The sequence below is a fragment of the Maniola hyperantus genome, chromosome 20, assembly GCF_902806685.2.
Source record: "Maniola hyperantus chromosome 20, iAphHyp1.2, whole genome shotgun sequence".
Taxonomy (NCBI): Eukaryota; Metazoa; Arthropoda; class Insecta; order Lepidoptera; family Nymphalidae; genus Maniola; species Maniola hyperantus.
Window position 1 is genome coordinate 12817285 of NC_048555.1, and position 20417 is coordinate 12837701.

The following is a 20417-nucleotide window of genomic DNA, read 5'->3' on the forward strand; positions in this document are numbered from 1 at the left end:
CCAAATGCGGATCGGCAGCCATCTCTGTCAAGCAGTACACCTCTAAATCCTATATTTCTTCATGAACTACCAAACTCTCATCTTCAAACTACCAAGCAAAGTTACCACTACATAACACTATTAGAATATTAATTTTCTGCACGATAAATGGAGAAAGGCTTTAACTTCAAATATCTTTAATTGACATAGACCAACCTATGGCTTTTATGATGTACCATACTGGATGACCGCGACTTCATTGGCGTGGATTTAGGTTTTCAAAAATCCCATGAAAACTCTTTGATTTTCCGGAATAAAAAGTAGCCTTTGTTCATTTCGTCAAAATCTTTTAAGGATGGGCCGTGAAAAAGTGACAGACAGACAGAGAGACAAGACACTTCCGCATTTATAATACTAACATGAATTCAACTAAACTAAAAATATATATATATATATATATAGTTTCATTTTAAGTCCCGCAAATTGCTAATGCGCGTGGCCGCCGTTTTAGTAACGTCAGCACTAGACTGAAGTTTGGAGCTGATGGTATATTTTTATTTCGGCTGACGTCAAGATAACGTCATTTCGATGTTAATGAGACATGGTTCCAGCGCAATAGCAATTTGCGGGACTTATACCACAATACGCTAGTGTAGCATGCAAGCATAAATAATGGAAAACAATGTACGAAATGAAAAGTGATAAACAATACGTTTATCAGTAATGCAAATAAAATGCTTGTCCCAAAAAGCAGCGCTAGGTGAAGCTTGGCTAAAACTCAATTCAAATTTTTTAAACGCACTGAGAACCTCTTCTTTTGGAAGTCGGTTAAAAACATATATTTTTTACGTACGGTAGCAAATTTAAAAGAAAACCTCTAGGTTTAATATGTGATTTTTTTTGTTGATCGAATTATCATTATTTGATTTGAGTTTTATATCTATTTTGAAAGTATCTAAAGGGTTAGACAAAAATTAATAAGATTTTTCCTTTATTTTTTAAATATATTTCAATTTTTGAGATGGAAAGCGTTATAGACTTTAAGGCCCAGTATCCACTACAGCGAAAATGCGCGAAGAAATGATTAGCAGAGCAATCAGTTTTTTTTTTTTGGTGAAAAATTAATACGTCATGATCAATAATATGATTGATGATTAATCCTCTACCTGTCTGTGAAAATCCCGTCAAAATCGGTTCAGCCGTTAAAGATTAGCCCTTTCAAACAGACAGACAGACAGACAAGAATTTTAAAAACGTGTGATTCAGTTATGGTACAGTTCGAATAACCATACGAGCTTAATTTGGGTTAGTTATTTCGAAATTACAGACAGACACTTCGATTTTATTTATTAGTATAGATTTGTTAAACAAATCTCTGTCCTTTTCCGCTTTGGTGGACATCGGGCTTATGACGCGCTAAGATTTTAAGAAATATAAAATTAAAATTACACTTTATCCAAAACTACGATACTTTCAAAACCTTGTGCGTTTAAAAAAATTTGAGAATGGCATTATGCGCAACAGAGAAAGTAAAAAAAAACCAAAAACAAAACTAACCACTAAAAAAGCACGTCAGCACAAAATGGCAGAAAATTTTCGAAAAAATAAACTATTGTTCACCAAAATGCCATTCTCTAACTTTAAGAAAAAAGACGTGCATTTCTAAATCTAATCAGTAATAACATACAATACAACGTTTACATACATTTAGTTTTACTTTCTCTGCAGCGGTCAAAAATAAAAAAAATATCATTTAGCTTTAACGTGGCGTCGATTCTGATGTTGCTCTCTAAAACTAAATTTAGAGCATCTGCATCTTTTTCTTTTGAATATTGCTAAAAGGACGGAATATGAATTTTGAATTAAAACACTCTAAATTTTAGTGAACTCTACAAAAACCAATAGGCTCACGATTGACACCTAAAGTCATAAGGTTTGACAGGTCTAAATTAAAAAATGAACCTCGATAGCTCAACCGGTAAAGGAGTGGACTGAAAACCGAAAGGTCGACGGTTCAAACCCCGCCCGTTGCACAATCTACTCCTAGTCGTACCTACTCCTAGCACAAGCTTGACGCTTAGTTGGAGAGGAAAAGGGGAATATTAGTCATTTAACATGGCTAATATTCTTTAAAAAAAAAAGTTTGTCTGTCCTTTTCTTATTACATTGGTAAGAAAAAGATGAGAATACTCTAAAATTTAGTTGCGCTCAGAATCAGTACCGTCGTATACGCCGGCTACTCATGCCGCTATGTACTAGTTGGGATATAGGGGGGGCAAATAGAACATAATCTGAAAACAACTTTGGTTAACAAAAAAATAAAAATCAATTACATATTTTTAATTAAAACACCTTAAAAAATTTCGTTAAATTTAAATATTGATACATCTAACTCTAATTTAAAAATATTTCAAAAACATCATGAAGAAAACTGCACCCCTCATATGAAATTATGATGCTGATGATAATGGCATGTAACCCAAAAATCTACTAGCTAGTTCCATATACTAGTTTTTATGAAAAGTTTTTTCCCTAAATAGCTTTTCCCAGCATTACAGGACATTAATTGTGTGGGCTGACACAATATATCTAAAACTTTATGGAACATTTACCGATTTTATGTATTTAATAATTACTGAGAAATAATTTATTTTTGATATTGGCAACATCCCTATTTGAAGACGTATACTTAACTAAGAAGTTATAAGACAGACGGATACGAACAAATTCCCCCAAGTAGACTCGGAGAGCTCGCTTCGCTCATCAATGAACTTACAACTAGGCTAACAAGCGTGGACCCGTACCTTATGCGGCGGGTTGGGGCGCGGCGGGGCGGGGCGCGGCGGCGGCGTCTTGTGCCGCTTGGCGCCCACGTTGCCGGCGCTGCCCGCGCCCACGCCGCCTGCGCTCGCCGCGCCCACGGAGCTCCTCGTGGGCGCGTGTAGCACTGCGAAGGGGTCCGCTTCCCACGCGCCCTGTATTATGGTTCTTATTGAGGCAAAGCGTAGACATTGTAAATAGAATTTTATTGCAATTGTTTTAGAATATAATTTTGTCATTAGCTATGATAACTTAGTGGTTAGGACGACTGCCTCCTAGGTCAGGGGTTCAATCCCGAATACGCACCTACTTTTCGGAGTTATGTGTGATTTAAGCAATTAAGTATCACTTGCTTTAATGGTGAAGGCAAATATCGTGAAACCTGCATGCTTGAGAGTTTGCTAATTCGCAATTGGCCAGCGTGGTGGTCAGTGGAGTATGATCAAACTCTTTTTTTATACTCATACACAAGTTAGCCTTTGACTGCTATCAAGCAGCATTTGGTGGTAAGTGATGCGCAGTCTAAGATGGTAGCGGGCTAACTTGGAAGGGGTATGGCAGTTTTATTAAACCCATACCCCTTCGGTTTCTACACGGCATCGTACCGGAACGCTAAATCGCTTGGCGGCACGACTTTCCCGGTGGGGTGGCTAACCAGACCAGACCAGAGGAAATTTAGAAATTATGAAATTCCCTATTTCCCTTGCCGGGAATCGAATCCGCGTCCTCCCACTGATAAGACTACAACAGCGCTCATTAGTGAGCCAGGGAGGTCGTCAAATGGCTGGTGGGAAGTGGTTGGATGAGGAAGGCTGAGGACCGGGTGTGGTAGCGCTCTTTATGGAAGACCTATGTCCAACAGTGGACGTCCACGGACATAAAACATACATAAGTGCGCAACTCACATCCGCTGGTTTGGCGGGCTCAGCGGGCGTGAAGGCGTCTCCGGCGAACGGGTCCGCGTTCGATGCGAACGCGTCGTTGCCGAACGCATCCTGGAAACGAAACGCGCGCCAATCAAGAAACGAAATCGAAACGAGGCGGCCCCATTCTTCCGTCTCACTCACACACTATACACAATGTGTCTGAATAAATAAATAAACAAATCTTTATTTGTTCCAATTACAATTTTGCTTAAAATTACCCTCGACCCCCAAACTAGGTTAACCCGTATCATGGGGGTCAGTCTCTCTCAGATGTGCAATTGAAAGATTTTGAATGAAAGGGAATGAATGATTGACGCCATATTTCTGATTATTTTCTACTTTCTGTAACCGTATCGATAAAATCTTTTCGATTTTTTTACCGTAATTTTTATTAATGGGGTCTTTATATACTAAAAAATTGCCTGAAAGAAATTTGGGCAGTGATTAAAAAGTCTTTCCGTATACTATAACTTTTTTTCATTTTACTACAAGTTAACCCAATCTGAAAGCTTTGCCGAGCTGCACTGAAAGGGTAAAAAAAGTGGTTCGCATACCTTAGCGGAATGCGTGCTTCCCGCGGGCGCGAAGGGGTCACTGCTTGGGAGGTTCGAGAACGCCGCGTCCTTGAAGGGGTCTGAGGCGAACCCGCTGCCTCCATTCATCGCTCCAAACTCGTTCTTTGAGAACGAATCGTCATCCTACGGATGGAATATTTACAGTATAAGATGGAAGCGAGCTACAGTACGCAGCAGAAAGTAATATACATCGGTCTTTAGATCGACATTTCGGCTTTTTAGAGCGTTGTCTCCGTCACTCATACCTATATGACGTTTTGTCGGTCTCAACGACAGGGACTCCGCTCTACAAATCTGCTATCTCCTTCTAAATGTCGATGTACATACTTTCGGCCGCGTACTGTAACTTGGATGGCGTATGAGAATTTCTTTAAGCTGATCTAGTCAATCGAGTACAGACACTGTTCCCACACATCTTTTTTTCTTTTTTTTTATAAAAGAATATTAGCCATGTTAAATGACTAATATTCCCCTTTACTCTCCAACTAAGCGTAAAGCTTGTGCTAGGAGTAGGTACGACAATAGTGCAACGGGCGGGGTTAGAACCGCCGACCTTTCGGTTTTCACTCCACTCCTTTACCCGTTGAGCTATTGAGGCTCTCTCTTAGGCTCTAATCTCTCTAATAGGCTAATCTTGTACACTTGTACACAGCTACATAGGCTAGAGTGCAACTTACGACGGCATCATTGGGTGTGCTGCCTCTGACGAGCTGCTGCAGATGCTGCTCGGAGTGCAGCGGCTGCAGCGTCAGCACCCCCGCCGCAGCGGCGCCGCCCGCCGACAACTGTTCTACTGCCGATGTTAGCGACTGGTATTGTTCTTCTAGGTGACTAATTTTGATTTTCGCCTGTGAACAAATCATAAGGTCAAAAATATCAGACGTTTGGTGACGTCTGACAGTCAGTACAGCAAAACTTTTGAGTATGATTTGTGTAGTAAAGACATCAACAATGAATTGCCTGTATTTTATGCTAACGCTGGATACAGGCGGCGCAAGACCGTAGCGTGTAAAAGTTCCTATAAGAGACTATATTATAGATGTGTATTAATTTTTTTTATAACAAAATCGGTTCATAATTGACGGAGTAATCGCGTAACAAACATACAAAAAATAAAAAAACATACAGTCGAATTGATAACCTCCTCCTTTTTTTGAAGTCTGTTAAAAATATCGAGCAAACCAGCAGATGGGTCACCTAATGCTAAGTGATTAAATAAAATAAAAAAGCCTTTATTGTCTAATACGTTAATTCCAATTATATCCCCTATTACAATAATTTATTTATTTTTACATCATTTTTGATCATAAATTCATCGTATTCGAAACAATATCAATTCATAAAAATATATCAGTTCATTCATCGTCATAATAAAATTAGTTTCTAATGTCAAAATTTATGTTTATATGTTATATTTAAGTCACTTATAGTAATATATTCAGTCACGCGTTAGTCGCCTCAATGGCGTAGGCCTCCCCCAAATCTCTCCAAAGCTCCTTCTTACTTCATAGGATCATTTCTATAGTAATCTTTAATCCTTAAATTGTTATCGTTATCTGACTCTTATCTAATTTAATTAATTTTTATGCAATGAGTAACTAATTTCATTAATTAAGCAATTGTATCTATTAATTTAGCTGTAGATTATATTTATTAATTAGTAGTTAATGTTAAAAGTTTGTAATGTAGGTAGCTTATTGTTAACACAATCGGAGACTTATGTAATGCAGTATATGCCTATAATTGATGATTGTAGTAGGACTGGAATTGTTTGTGACATGTTTTTAATATTTGTGAATGTTTATCGTTGGCATATCTAATAAAATAAAATAAAATAAAATAAAATAAAATAAAATAAAATATAGTAAGCTCTTAACGAGACACACACAATGCTAAGTGATTACCTCATGTTTAACCCCGGTTAGCGATGATGATGATGAAGCTCACCTGGCTGACAGCGAGGACGGTTTTGCTGAGCTGCGCGGTGAGCGCCTCCGCCTCGGCCTCGGCGCCCGCCGCCTCGGCCTGCAGCGCGCGCTCCTTCTCCTTGAGCGTGTGGGCGGCCGCGCGCCGCGCCGCCACCTCGGCCTCCGTCTCCGCCGCGGCCGCCTCTTGCGCCGACACTTGCGATCGCAGTTTGTCCACCTACACATTTTTTTACATGCTTTTATAGCAAATTAGAATAGAATAGAATAGAATAGAATAGAATAATGTTTTAGCGTTTAAACTACCGTGAGTGATTTCTACACAACACAACGGGCTCTACGGGCAGCGGCACGTGCGTCCCGCAGTCAAAACCGCGGCGCGTGCGCGGACGGACTCCCTTGAAAAAGGACCCCGGATGGGTTCGAAACTAGTCGGGCTAACGTCGACTACACACGTGAGTAAGCCGGGACAGATAGAATAATGTTTATTCGAGGTATATATACCTCGAATAAACAGGTACCTATAGGTGGTACATGGTGTAGGCAATATCGTCCTGTTCAGCAGTGCAACACCTCGAACAGGTAGGCCACTCAGCTTGTGTTGCGACGTCGGGCCCCTCAGACACAAACCTCTAGAGCAAATATCTAAGGTACCAGACGCCCCAACGCTGATTTTCAGTGACCGCCTTTTAATTATTACCTATAAACGTCAGTGGCATAGAATATATAAAGTTGGCGAGTAAATGGATAAATAAAATGAAATAAAGTGTTTAAAGTTTTTAAATTTAAAGTGATTTAGGACATAAAAGAAGAAATAAGAAATAATACATTGAAATAGATGTTGTAAATTGTAAGAATAGGAAAATTGTACGATAGTTTTTTTTTTTTGTATAGTAAAGAAAAAAATTAATTAAATAAAATAGGATAGCTCGCAAGGTGTGGATGAGAAAGTGAAATTTGGTAAGATAAATAAATTAAATTAATTTTAACTAAATCTGTAACTTTTGAATATTTAAAAGATGTTTTTTGAATTTTACTTTAAAAGCGCCAGAAGTCTGGAGGTTTCTATAAGGTGGAGGAAGGTTATTCAAATTACCATCTTTAATCATTCTTGTGTTATAGCATTTTGTATTTGGCGCCCTTTTGAAATGAAAGTAGCATGTTCTATTGCGAGACAGCCATCTTGAATAGATTGTATAAATACGGGTGGTTGATGAATTTTCAGCTAGTCTCGCTCTGACGCGAGACTCGACCGACTATGAAATGCTTTTTGTGTTTAGGTCGCCATTTTTGATTGAGTGGTTGCAATATCAATTGTGCCCTACTCAAGTTAATATTGCAGTAAGGTTATCATAAAAGGTAAAACTCTCGATAAGCCGCTGCGCGTCGTGACAAATATTTAAATTCACTTCTGGTGTGTTTATACTTGTTTCTCCAATCTTCGTAGTTTTAGGTCGTTGGTAGACACCATAATGTACACATTGTGAATGTCAAATTGGGATTTAATAACTAAATAGAAGTGTGGCAGTGCCAATTCTGTAAGCCAACTGAAGACAAGACAAGATCTTAAAAATGTAAAAAACTTATCCATGAAGATCTTAAAAATAATTTTACAATAAAATAAATAAGCTGAGAAGACATCTCGACCTATAAAATATGTATAAGCCGAAACGAGATTGAGGAAGTGTTCTCTGTACTCACTTGTGTTTTTAAATCGTTTAACCTTTTCTGCGCTTCACCTTTTTGATTTTCTAACTGTTTTAATGTAGCCGTTAAAGTATCCAATTCGCTCTGAAACAATCACAAAATTTATGTTCAAACTGTTATTCTTAGAAAATTCGGTTGTGATTCCCAAAAGATTTTTAACATGTACGAGGATTTTCTGGTACTTTAAGTTAGGTTACCAGGCTTGCTATTTAATGCAAATCTGCGGCGACTTCAGGGCCCATTCCACGTAGGCTTAAAAGGTACACATTACTACGTAAGCGCAATGAGGCGCGACAAATGGAGGCCAGTGAAGAAGCTCTGCCAGAATGTGAATCGCAAATAGCTTGAAAAGTTGGAATGCAACCTCTTTCTAAGAGCAACTCTTGAGAGGCTCTACCGGCCTATGACGATGACGTTCGGAATTCGGACGCATGAGTTTCTTGGACCTGACTAGCCCATACATCGCCGAAGCTGGGTCCTCGCGAAGGAATCCACGTCCGAGTGACAAAATAAAACAGAGATTTCATCTTCGCCGAAGACGTTGTTTTGAAGTTGTGTGTTCCCCTATGTGTATCGCTTGCATCTCCAGAGTCGGGTGACGGTGTATACTCACCTGTAGACTGTCCGCCTCGCCAGTTTTGACGGTAACCTCCCTCTGCTTGGCCGCCAGCTCGGCCTCCAGCGCCAGACGCTCCCGAGCCAGGGCGTCCACTTCCCTCGCTATCGCCTCCATCTCCGGAGTCGGCTGAGGGCCCAGGCTGACGGGCTCCGGTTTCTGATGACAAGAGAGCAAGCCTTTACCATGTGTTGCTTTCAGGCGAAAGGCGCTAGGCACACCGACACAACTGAGGCGCAACATCTTTCTTGATAACAACTCAAACTAAGCTTTATTTACTTTGGCATAGGGGCGGCAGCACGCTGCAGCCCAACCACGCTCTAGCGTAGACCTTTGTTTTTTTGCAATATATAAATTTCCCCGTGCACGGTGTATCAAAATTATTAATCTTAGTTTAGGTACGTAGTTATCAAAGAGACTACACTCAGCTTCATTTTTTTGCGCTGGTCTTAAGTGATCTAGTGACCTGTACCCGTAGTACAATATTTTACGTATCACCAAACCAAACCAAATTCGAGAGTCGAAATACTTCCGCGTTACAGTAAACTGGATCTTAAATGCCTTGTTTTTAAGCTCAAGTTTGTCTACACTTCTACAGCCAGCGCTCCAAACACAAACGCGGAAACATTGCGAAATTAAAATCAGTGGCATTGAATATTTGACTTCAATTCAAGGCTGTTTAGGTCCATTTTACTGTAACGCGGAAGTATTTCGACTCTCGAATTTGGTTTCGTTTGGTGAGACGTAAAATTTTGTACTACGGGTAATGGCATTCGGCGAAAAGGTACCATTTAACATTAAAAACATGAAGCACATCAAATACGAGCAACAACATCGGAACAAAGTTGCAACAAATTCCTGGTAAAATCCTAACCTATATTTTATGGTAATCTATCTATCATAACGTCCCTCATTTGACATAGGTTGATTCTACATTGCTACTTCACTGAGTGATACTAAAATAATTTTTCGTAGAAAGCCTTCAATGGATTAAAAATAAATGTCAAATGAGCTCGGTGGCTGTCATTCAGTGTTGATCACTGAGTTAGCGAATTGTCATCAGTTATTTTCAGTGCAACGTTGCTACTGAATTGATTTTAGGAAACCAGCATGGATAAAACTCTCAAAAATCTTCTGTAGTGTGTAGAATGAAAGCAAGCAAATATTTGCACTTACCATAGGCGCATCCAGAATTAATTTGTCCTGTTTTCGGATTGCGGGAAACGAAAAAAATATTACAAGATAAAAATGTGTAAAACACAAAAAATGTGTCTATCTATGTCCGTTATAGACTTTGAAACCATCCAACCGATGTGCCACAAACCAGTTTCATTAGAAAGGCAATAATGCGAAGATGGTTTTAGACAAACGTATTTATTTCTTTAGCGTAGTACACTGGGTATACAAGATAAAAACTTTTTCGTGTAAAAATAATCTACATATTATCTATAATCTATATATATAAAAGGAAAAGGTGACTGACTGACTGACTGACTGACTGACTGACTGACTGACTGATCTATCAACGCACAGCTCAAACTACTGGACGGATCGGGCTGAAATTTGGCATGCAGATAGCTATTATGACGCAGGTATCCGCTAAGAAAGGATTTTTGAAAATTCAACTCCTAAGGGGGTGAAATAGGGGTTTGAAATTTTGTAGTCCACGCGGACGAAGTCGCGAGCATAAGTTAGTTTGATAATAATTCTTAATTTGAATATAAAAAATTATAATTATTTGACAGGTACAAACTCAAAAATCGTAAAACCAATTATTCTATTACAAGATGATCTGGCTAATTTTAAGTATTTTCCTTTCTGTTACATTTAATTTTATTAACTGTGATAATGATGCCATTACATATAAAAAACCTAATGCTCCCAAAGAGAAGTATAGGCAGATGTAAGAAACGTTAACTAACGTTTAACTAACAAACAATACAGTACACTGCACAAATAAAATAGATATAACTGATACTGATTAACGATTTCATTGCTATCGTTTTTGACGACCTCCCTGGCGCAGTGGTAAGCGCTGTGGTCTTATTAGTTGGAGGTCCTGGGTTTGATTCCCGTCAGGGGCAATTCGGGAATTTATAATTTCTAAATTATCTCTGGTCTGGCCTGGTGGGAGGCTTCTGCTGTGGCTAGTTAACACCCTATCGGCAAAGTCATGCCATCAATGCGTTCCGGTACGATGCCGTGTAGAAACCAACAAGGGGTATGTATGGGTTTCATCAAACTGCCAAGCCCCTTTCAAGTTAGTTCACTTCCATTTTGGACTGCAACATCACTTACCATCCGGTGAGATCGCAGTCAAGTTCTAACCTGTAATGGAATTAAAAAATACAAGGTTACGGTGATCACTTACCGGCGGCGGTGGTGGCTGCACACTGGGCTTGGCGAGCAGTTCTGGCGGCAGAGACGCCGGGGGAGGTACGCCGCGCAGGGCGCGCTGCACTAAGCACATGGCTGCCGCGAATTGGTCCCTCGATAACTTGCCCGCGCCCTCTGTGTCGCAGAGTGCCCTGGGAAATTATAGAGAATAATAAACTTATGTATTACTTATGCTCGCGACTTCGTCCGCGTGAACTACGCAATTTTCAAACCCCTGTTTTACCCCCCTTTAGGAGTTGAATTTTCAAAAATCCTTTCTTAGCGGATGCCTACGTCATAATAGCTATCTGCATGCCAAATTTCAGCACGATCCGTCCAGTAGTTTGGAGCTGTGCGTTGATAGATCAGTCAGTCAATCAGTCAGTCAGTCAGTCAGTCACCTTTTCCTTTTATATATTTAGATTTACTATCCACGCCTTCGTTCGCGTGGATTTAGGTTTTTAAAAATCCCGCGGCAACTCTGCGATTTTGTTGGATAAAAAATAGCTTATATCAATTCAGGATATAAGCTCTCCATTCCAAATTTCAGCAAAACCCGTGCAGTAGTAGCCCTTAACTACGATTTCACCTGGTAGTAAGTGATGATGTAGTCTAAGATGGAAGCGGGCTAACTTGGAAGTGGTGTGAAAGTTTCATTAAACCCGTACCCCTTATTGGTTTCTACGCGGCGTCGTGATCGAAGGCATCGGAGTACTGTGTCTCTCCTTATACTGTGCCCAATAGTTAGAGCTTCAACAACTCACCAGATCTGCGCCAGGGTGCCCTGCGGCAGGCCACTGTTGAGGAACACGTCCCGGATCTCGGCGCCGGACACGAACCCGTCCATGTCCGTGTCCGCGGCCGTGAACTGCGAGTCGTATCGCGCGCGGTCCGCCGCGGACATCCACGACGACTGCGCCGGGGGGGGCAGCGGGGAGGGGGGCTGCGGACACACACCATCCTAGATATTAAACGGGAAATAAGATTGAGAACTGATGATTGAGAAATGAGGAGATCCGTAGGAGAACCGACATAGCTACATGGCAAGGTACATAGTTCGAAAACACGATTGTCGTGGTCCACGTACTAGAATGGCGACCTCGCAACAAAAGTGCAGCACCGCAAGACCCTCATTAGGTCAGACGCAGTGGCGTGCAGGTCATAGAGGCATAAATGCACTGCTTACCCCAGTTGTAATAGCTCAATGCATATTTTTCATTATGACCTGCCATTAAACAGGTTCCTACCTAACTAATGCCTACCCTGGCTTCAAACCCTGTGCACACCACTGGTCAGACGACATCAAACAAGTCGCAGGGAGCCGCCGGATTCAGGCGGAGCAAGACCGTGGCGTCTAAAAGTCCTAACAAGAGACCTATGTGAACATAGTCTTGTTGGAGTGGACGCTATTAGTTGATGATGATGATACTCACACTAGACAAGTCCAGCAGCCCCTCCAGCAGCGAGGCGTTGGACTGGGGCTGCTGCGGCGGCGGCACGGGGCGCGGCGGCGGCGCGCGCGGCTGCGGCGACGGCGGGCGCGACGGCGGACGCGACGGCGGGCGCGAGGGCGGGCGCGAGGGCGGGCGCGCGGGCCGCGCGCGCAGCTCCGGGGGCAGGGTAGTCGGGACGGCGTGTTTCTCTAATGCTTTATATACTAGATGCATTGCCTGGGAACAAAAATAATTACAATAAGGCGCGATTCCGTGCTACGCCGCAGAAGGCAAACTGCAGTAGCAGACGACGATGGCATGAATTTTAAAAATCTTTAATTTTCTGGGATAAAAGTAGTCTTATGTCACGCTCCAGGTCCCATACAAAAAATCACGTCTATCCGTTACTCTGTTGCGACATGATCGAGGACAAACCAACAAACAAACACACTTTCGCATTTATAATGTACATCATGTCCACAATCTCTACTCACCACGATGAACTCGTGCCTGTCGAGCATGCCGTCTTTGTCCTGGTCGGCCAAGTCCCAGATCTTGCCCAGGGTTTCCAGCGGGAGCTTTGATTCCATCAACACACCTTTCACCTGAAACATAACTCTATATATCTGCGTTTGTGTGTACGTCTGCCCCAGAAAGGGGAGAAAGACAAAAGGAACAAGGAAAGGATAGAAAGAATTTGTAGGGAGTCAAGAAGGCGCCCCGGGAAAGAGCCACCGAGCAAGTACCGAACGGGCGCCCTCCCGCGTTTCGGCCCATATAACCGGGTGGTGGGAGGTTGATGGGGCCATGGGAGGTGGTGGGTTGTAAAAGCCTGGGCCTGCTTGACACTGATAACCCACTAACTTTCCTATCCCGCAGTATTGTATATCCCATAGTATTATGTCTTATGGAATCTTAATATGGGGTAAAGCCGCAGATATTGGGAGAATTTTTGTATTACAAAAAAGGGCAATACGCGCAATTTATAACTTAAGACCACGCGATTCCCTTCGAGAGAAATTTAAGGAAATATCCTTACTGTAGTCTCTCAATATAGGTATTTATAATAACATAATTTTTGTAAGACAAAATATTCTTAGTTACAAGAAAATTGGTGATCTACACAATAGGCTAACTAGAAACAGAGACAAACTTGCAGCTCCTGCCTTCCGCCTCAGGAAAGTCCAAAAGTCATTTGTGGGTATTGGTATTACCTTTTATAATAAAATCCCGCAAACTATTTTGGCGCGACCTTTGCACAAGTTTAAAAAATCTATTAAAAATATGCTCCTGAAAAAAGCATATTACACAATTGAAGATTATCTAAATGATAAAAGAGCGTGGATTTGACCTGCAGCTCGTTCCAGCAACGCACAAGACTGCAAATACTATTTTATACATGGCATAATCTTGTACCTATATCAAATATTTGAAAAGAGCAACCGCCGAGTTTCTTGCTGGTTCTTCTCGGCAGGAAAGGCATTCCGAACCAGTGGTAGATGCATCCGACTATTCGTAAGCACTTGTAAAAGTTTATACGAATAAAAAAAGATTTTCATTTTCATTGCGCTAGTCTTCAAAGACCTTGTCCAGAAGGGTGGACTTCGCTGCGAACCGATTTACGCGAACTCAGACACACTTTGGCAAGGACCTGCGCTCCAATACATCACACACACACACGCGCGCACACACACACACACACACACACACACACACACACACACACACCTACTTAATATTGTCATTCAATTAGCCAAAATTTTAATTTGGATCTGTGGGAAGGCTGCGGTGCCCGTAACACAGGTTTCCTAGTACGGATGCCAAAGCACTCCATTTAGGTTTCAATACCTGGTATGTCTGGTATGGTATGGTATTGTCTCGTATACCTTTTCTGTGCATTAGATTTAAGGAGTTTTTGTACTGTGCAATATTTTCTTGGTTGAATAAATAATACTACAATTTGATGAAGGTGTTTCAAGCTTTTTGTATAAGCCCACGTCACTGACCTTGTTCCCGGGAATGAGTCCATTGCTGGGCTGCAGCGAGTCGAAGAGCTGGCTGTACTTATCGCGTTCCGCTGGCTTGACGCTCCAGTCGCTCAGCGGCGCCAGGGCGGGAGCGGTGGCTGGCGTCGCTGAAGGCGGCGGCACTTTGGGCAACTCGCCCTGGAAACATTCACAAACACTACTGTGAAGTCTCATAGTGGGCGATAGAGAGAGCTAAGCTAGTAAAAATTATAAATAGATAAATGATAATCCATTTACCCTGTAATGAGTTTCAGTTTTCGTTGCACGAATACCTAAAGCCTACAAGATGTCTGATAATTTCGTGAATAGTCCTGCTGATATAAATTATGGCAGTACAATTGGAGTTTGCAAATAAAACACTATCACACTGGCACGAAGCCAAAAATGGATCGATTTTCATGCGATAATGAAGTCTCCGTGTCTGCAACCCAGGCGACTTAAGTCAAGAGTGTACTAAATCAAGAGGCTATTAAACGTCAGGAATAAATAGTGCTTTAAAGGGCTGCCTCTAGTAATTTTGAACAACGTCGATTTGTCTGTTGACTACACTATCGAGACAAACTGAATCGATTTTAATGCGATAATGAAGTCTCCATGTCTGCGACCCCAGCGACGAGAGTCAAGAGTGTACTAAATCAAGAGGCTATTAAACGTTAGGGCTAAATAGTGCTCCTCTACTTATTTTGAAGAACGGCAACTTTCCATATCAATTTGACTGACGATTACATTATCGAGACAAACTGAATCGATTTTCATGCGATAATGAAGTATCCGTATTTGCAACCCCGGCGACTCGAGTCAAGAGTCAAATAGTGCTTTAAAGGGCTCTAGCCTCTAGGTTTCTTAAAGAACATGTACTTTTTTACACGACCTTTAGAACGAGAGAGCGGTTTTGTAGAGCATTGTTTCTTCTCAGTCGCATCCGATATCCGGGATCCTGAGACACCTCATACTTGACGCAGACGATACCGCTGGGTTTTTAGTGGGTATGCTTGAGGGCTGTAAAAAATTGCCAGTGCGTCCCACATACCCGCTCTTGTGCGGGATGCGTAATTATATTTTTACCATTGGAAAAAAGGGCAATGTCTGTCGTTGAGACCGACAACACGTCACGTAAGTATGAGTAAAGGGACAATGTTCTACAAAGCCGAAATCTCATTCTAAAGGTCGACGTACATTATTTTCTGCCGCGTACTGCACAACGATGTCTAGCGATTACATTATTGAGACAAACTGAATCGATTTTCATGCGATAATGAAGTCTCCATGTCTGCAACCCAGGCGACAAGAGTCAAGAGTCTACTAAATCAAGAGGCTATTAAACGTTAGGGCTAAATAGTGCTTTAAAGGGCTCTAGCCTCTACTTATTTTGAAGAACGGCAACTTTCCATATCAATTTGACTGGGCGATTACATTATCGAGACAAACTTGATCGATTTTCATGCGAATAATAAGTCTCTTTATCTGCAGCCCCGTCGACTCGAGTCGGGAGTATACTAATACAAGGGGCGATTAAACGTTAAGGATGTTAATCTTTAATGTTAAAGTTAATGCACCAGAGCTCTAGATTTTGAAGAACGAAGAAAAAGTTTTACGTCAATTTAGAATTGAATTGATTTTTATGCGATAATTTAAGTCTCCATGTCTGCAACGCCGTCGACTCGAACCACTAAATCAACGGGCTATTAAACATGGATAAACAGTGCTCTTAAGAGCTCTAACCACGTCATTTTGAGGACTTTCCAGATCGATTTGTCTGGCTACTGTAATAAAGTACAGTACGCGGCCGAAAGTAATGTACATCGGCCTTTAGAATGACATTTTGGCTTTGTAGAGCGTTGTCTCTGTCACTCATACCCATATGACGTTTTGTCGGTCTCAACGACAGGGACAACGCTCTACAAATTTGCTGTCTTAAGATCGATGTACATTACTTTTGGCTGCGTACTGTAGCATTGTAACCATACAGTTTGTAGCATAACGGAGTTAGGAGTTCTTGCGTTTTTTAGACCCATAATGTGGCTAATTCCGTTGTACACAATCTCAAAACTAAACTAAAATAACGCGTCTAAATGTATTGCTATCCCTTTCATAATGTTGCTTGCGGAAAAGGATAGCAAGTAGATTTAGACCTGATAATTTAGTTTAGTTTAGAGATTGTGTACAAGAGAATCGGCCCCAATATTAACTATCTAGTATCTAAACGCAGTCTCAACTTTTAAAAGGACATAGGCCTTTCGTCCGAAACCGAATCTAAGTTTCTGTATAGTCCAATAATTTTCTCTTTACATACAGGGTGTAACCAGAACGCTGGCAAAAACGAAGACAGGTGATAGTACCTAGTGATGATTACTAATATGATACCACAAAAAAACGCGAAAAAAAAAACGTATAAAAAAATCCTATAATTTTGTAAAAGTTTACTATAATATATTGCAAATAAAACATCTGACTGACGCTAGGTTAAAGTTTTTGCTAGCGTCCTGGTTACACCCTGTATAGTCTAGTAACAAAAGACTCACGACTTTGGGCGGCGGCGTCTCGGAGTGTATGTTGCTCATGTTGATGTCCTTGCCGGCCTGCGCCAGCGCGACCAGCTTCAGCGCCACGAACAGCCCCGCCTGCAAACAAACAAACAAACAGACGAACTTATACCAGGCACCACCACCACGCAGCTCCACATAAATCCCAATACACACTCGACGCACTTGACTTGACTTGGTGGCTGGTTTTTCCTGCATGTTTAGCAGCGGGAGGGCGGGCGATGCATTTCGCATGCTGCATGTTGCACCATACAGATTCGACCGAGCGTTTCAGCGGATTATAGCAAATTAAGCTTTTAGTTCATTGTACTTATATCATGGACTTCTGCAAAGTAACGCCTGCTTTTATACAACATTTAGAATCATGAAACTTCGCAGGAAGCAATGTCCACCTTCTAATCTGAGGTCGGGGGTTCGATCCCGGGCACACACCTGTTCTTTTCAGAGTTATGCGCGTTTCAAGTAATTAAATATCACTAGCTTTAACGGTGAAGGAAAACATCGTAAGGAAACGCGCATGCCTGAGAGTTCTCCATAATGTTCTCAAAGGTGTGTGAAGTCTACCAATCCGCACGTGGCCAGCGTGGTAGAAACCGTTGACGAAATCTAGTCTGGTTATGGATTGTTTCGCACGTTAAATTAGTCCGCAAAAAGTCGCCAAAATCAGCTAGTTCTGTTTCTAGTTCGCAACGTAGCTACAACACGCGACTAAAAGTAGAAAGTCTCTGTCGCTGAGACCGACAACGCGACAACGCGTCATAATGTTGTGACAGATACAATGCTCTACAAAGATGAAATGTCATTCTAAAGGCCGATGTTCATCACTTTCGGCCGCGTACTGTACCCGTAGTACAAGATTTTACGTCTCACCAAACCAAACCAAATTCGAGAGTCGAAATACTTCCGCGTTACAGTAAACTGGATCTTAAAGGCCTTGTTTTAAAGCTCAAGTTTGTCTACACTTCTACAGCCAGCGCTCCAAAAATTAAAATCAGTGGCATTGAATATTTGACTTCAATTCAAGGCTGTTTAGGTCCAGTTTACTGTAACGCGGAAGTATTTCGACTCTCGAATTTGGTTTGGTTTGGTGAGACGTAAAATCTTGTACTACGGGTACTGTACGTCATTCTCTACAATGGGGATGATAAAATAAAATATTTTCAAAAACTCACACTTTTCAATAAACGAATGTTTTCATTGAACCAGACATACTGATAACAGCTATCACCACGTAACCAAACACGGCTCACATCCTCCACCAGCCGCTGTGGACTGAGTCAATACTACCTAATATCTATATAATACGTATCATCACACATACCTACTTCCATCCATATTACATACATTATCACTCGCAATAATTAATTATTCATTCATTTGATAGTGACTACTCGAGGATTGCTCGAAGCCTTGAAGGCTTTTTATTTTTAACTAGCTTATGCTCGCGACTTTGTCCGCGTGGACTACAAAATTTCAAAACCCTATTTCACCCCCTTAGGAGTTGAATTTTCAAAAATCCTTTCTTAGCGGATGCCTACGTCATAATAGCTATCTGCATGCCAAATTTCAGCCCGATCCGTCCAGTAGTTTGAGCTGTGCGTTGATAGATCAGTCAGTCAGTCAGTCAGTCAGTCAGTCACCTTTTCCTTTTATATATTTAGATTAAGGCAATAACTTGGAAGAATAGAGTTTAGGCAATCTTGAATTTCATGACCACGTGCATTAGGTAGGTACATTACTTCACGCTACAAGAAATATTTGGGGCTCGCTCCGCTCGCAACACGCACTATATAAATTATAACACGGTACACATCCTCCCCCACCAACAACTATGGCTTGAGTCAATGGAGTATAATATATTGGCGACCCGCCCCGGCTTCGCACGGGTAGCTTATTACTAGATATCAATATATTTTTTAAATAAGATATATCAGTACCCTTATTATAAATGCGAAAGTGTGTTTGCTTGTTGGTTTGTCCTTCTATCACGTTGCAACGGTGCATCGGATTGACGTGACTTCGCATGGGCATAGACACAGGTCTGGAGAGTGACATATAGGCTACTACTTATCCCAGAAAATCAAAGAGTTCCCACGGGATTTTAAAAAAAAAACCCTAATTTCATGCGGACGAAGTCGCGGGCATCAGCTAGTAAAATATAAAAGGCTATATTGCCTTTGTCACTCAGGAATAATGTGACTTTCTACTGGCGAAAGAATTTTTAAAATCGGTTCAGTATTCCAGAGCTTGCTTCCTACAAACCAACTTACAAACTTTATCTCTTTATAATAATAGTATAGATTATCACACACGTACTTCCATTCAAATTACACCTTATTATCACTCGTAATTATTAATTAATTATTCATTCAGTTAGATAGAGTTACAACTCGAGGATTTCTCCAAGCCTTCAAAATTGATGCAGTAAATTGTAAAATTAAAATTAAGGTAGATATGTGTAAAAAGCCGTGATAGCCTAGTCTCCTATTCGGGAGGTTGGGCGTTCGATTCCGGGCACGCACCTCTAACTTTTCGGAGTTATGTGCGTTTTAAGTAATTAAATATCACTTGCTTTAACGGTGAAGGAAAACATCGTGAGGAAACCTGCATGCCTGAGAGTTCTCCATAATAATTTCAATGGTTTTTTTTTTGCAATTTTTGAAAAGCAATGATGAGGTCTAGGCTGGTGGTCTAGGGCGTGTGACGTCTGCCAATCCGCACATGGCCAGCGTGGTAGACTATGGCCAAAACCCTGCTCATACTGAGATCAGACTCGTGCTCTGTAGTGAGTCGGCTATGGGTTGATCATGATGATTTTGGGTCATCTTATGATATTAATGTATTATCAAACAAACTTTTACTATCACTCGCAACAATTACCTAATTAATTATTCATTTGATAGTGGTGCTGACTGACAGCCTGACAGACACGAAGCCTTGAAGACTGAGGGCCAACGCAAACAGATGGAGTGTAGTAGAATTTTCATTTTTAGGGTTCGCTACCTCTAAAGGAAAAGAGAACATTGTAGGATCACTTTGTCCGTCGTGTCTGTCAAGAAAACCTATAGGGTACTTCCCGTTGATCTATAGAATCATGAAATTTGGTAGGTAAGTAGGTCATATAGTACAAGTAAAGGAATAAATCCGAAAACCGTGAATTTATGGTTACATCACAAAAAAAAATTAAAATGTGTTCATGAACAAATAATTAGTATTTTCAATTTTCAAAATGAGATAACTATATCAAGTGGAGTATCATATGAAAGGGCTTCACTTGTGCATTCTAAAACAGATATTTATTTATTTTAATGCATAATAGTTTCCTTTAGTAGAGGTGCGGATACCTAATTAATGTGTCGGCAATAGGGCATTCAATCAACACCATATTACTGTAGGTACTTATACATCTTAATTCTATAAGATTACCTATGCCATTTCAGGCACCTTGCTCTACTTGAAATGAATATAAAATAAGAACAACGCAAAGTGC

The 20417-nt window shown here is 41.0% G+C and overlaps 1 protein-coding gene across 4 annotated transcripts in view; it reads right to left on the minus strand.

The window, feature by feature from the left end:
• Eps-15 (Epidermal growth factor receptor pathway substrate clone 15) overlaps positions 1-20417 on the minus strand; it is a 43246-nt gene that overhangs the window by 15221 nt on the left and 7608 nt on the right. For 2 of the 4 annotated variants that reach the window (XR_011237924.1, XM_069505423.1), the window contains 14 exons: positions 16907-17005; positions 14364-14522; positions 12852-12962; positions 12358-12594; positions 11689-11885; positions 10920-11076; positions 9725-9751; positions 8546-8707; positions 7927-8016; positions 6248-6445; positions 4978-5148; positions 4280-4423; positions 3705-3794; positions 2784-2954 (listed from right to left, as the gene is read on the minus strand). Coding sequence is in view for 3 of the 4 variants with exons in the window: in XM_069505423.1 (XP_069361524.1) it covers positions 2784-2954; positions 3705-3794; positions 4280-4423; positions 4978-5148; positions 6248-6445; positions 7927-8016; positions 8546-8707; positions 9725-9751; positions 10920-11076; positions 11689-11885; positions 12358-12594; positions 12852-12962; positions 14364-14522; positions 16907-17005 (2013 nt within the window). In the remaining variant the exon portion in view is untranslated. The remainder of the gene's footprint in view (positions 1-2783; positions 2955-3704; positions 3795-4279; positions 4424-4977; positions 5149-6247; positions 6446-7926; positions 8017-8545; positions 8708-9724; positions 9752-10919; positions 11077-11688; positions 11886-12357; positions 12595-12851; positions 12963-14363; positions 14523-16906; positions 17006-20417) is intronic. The other 2 variants (XM_069505424.1, XM_069505425.1) reach the window with 2 other exon arrangements.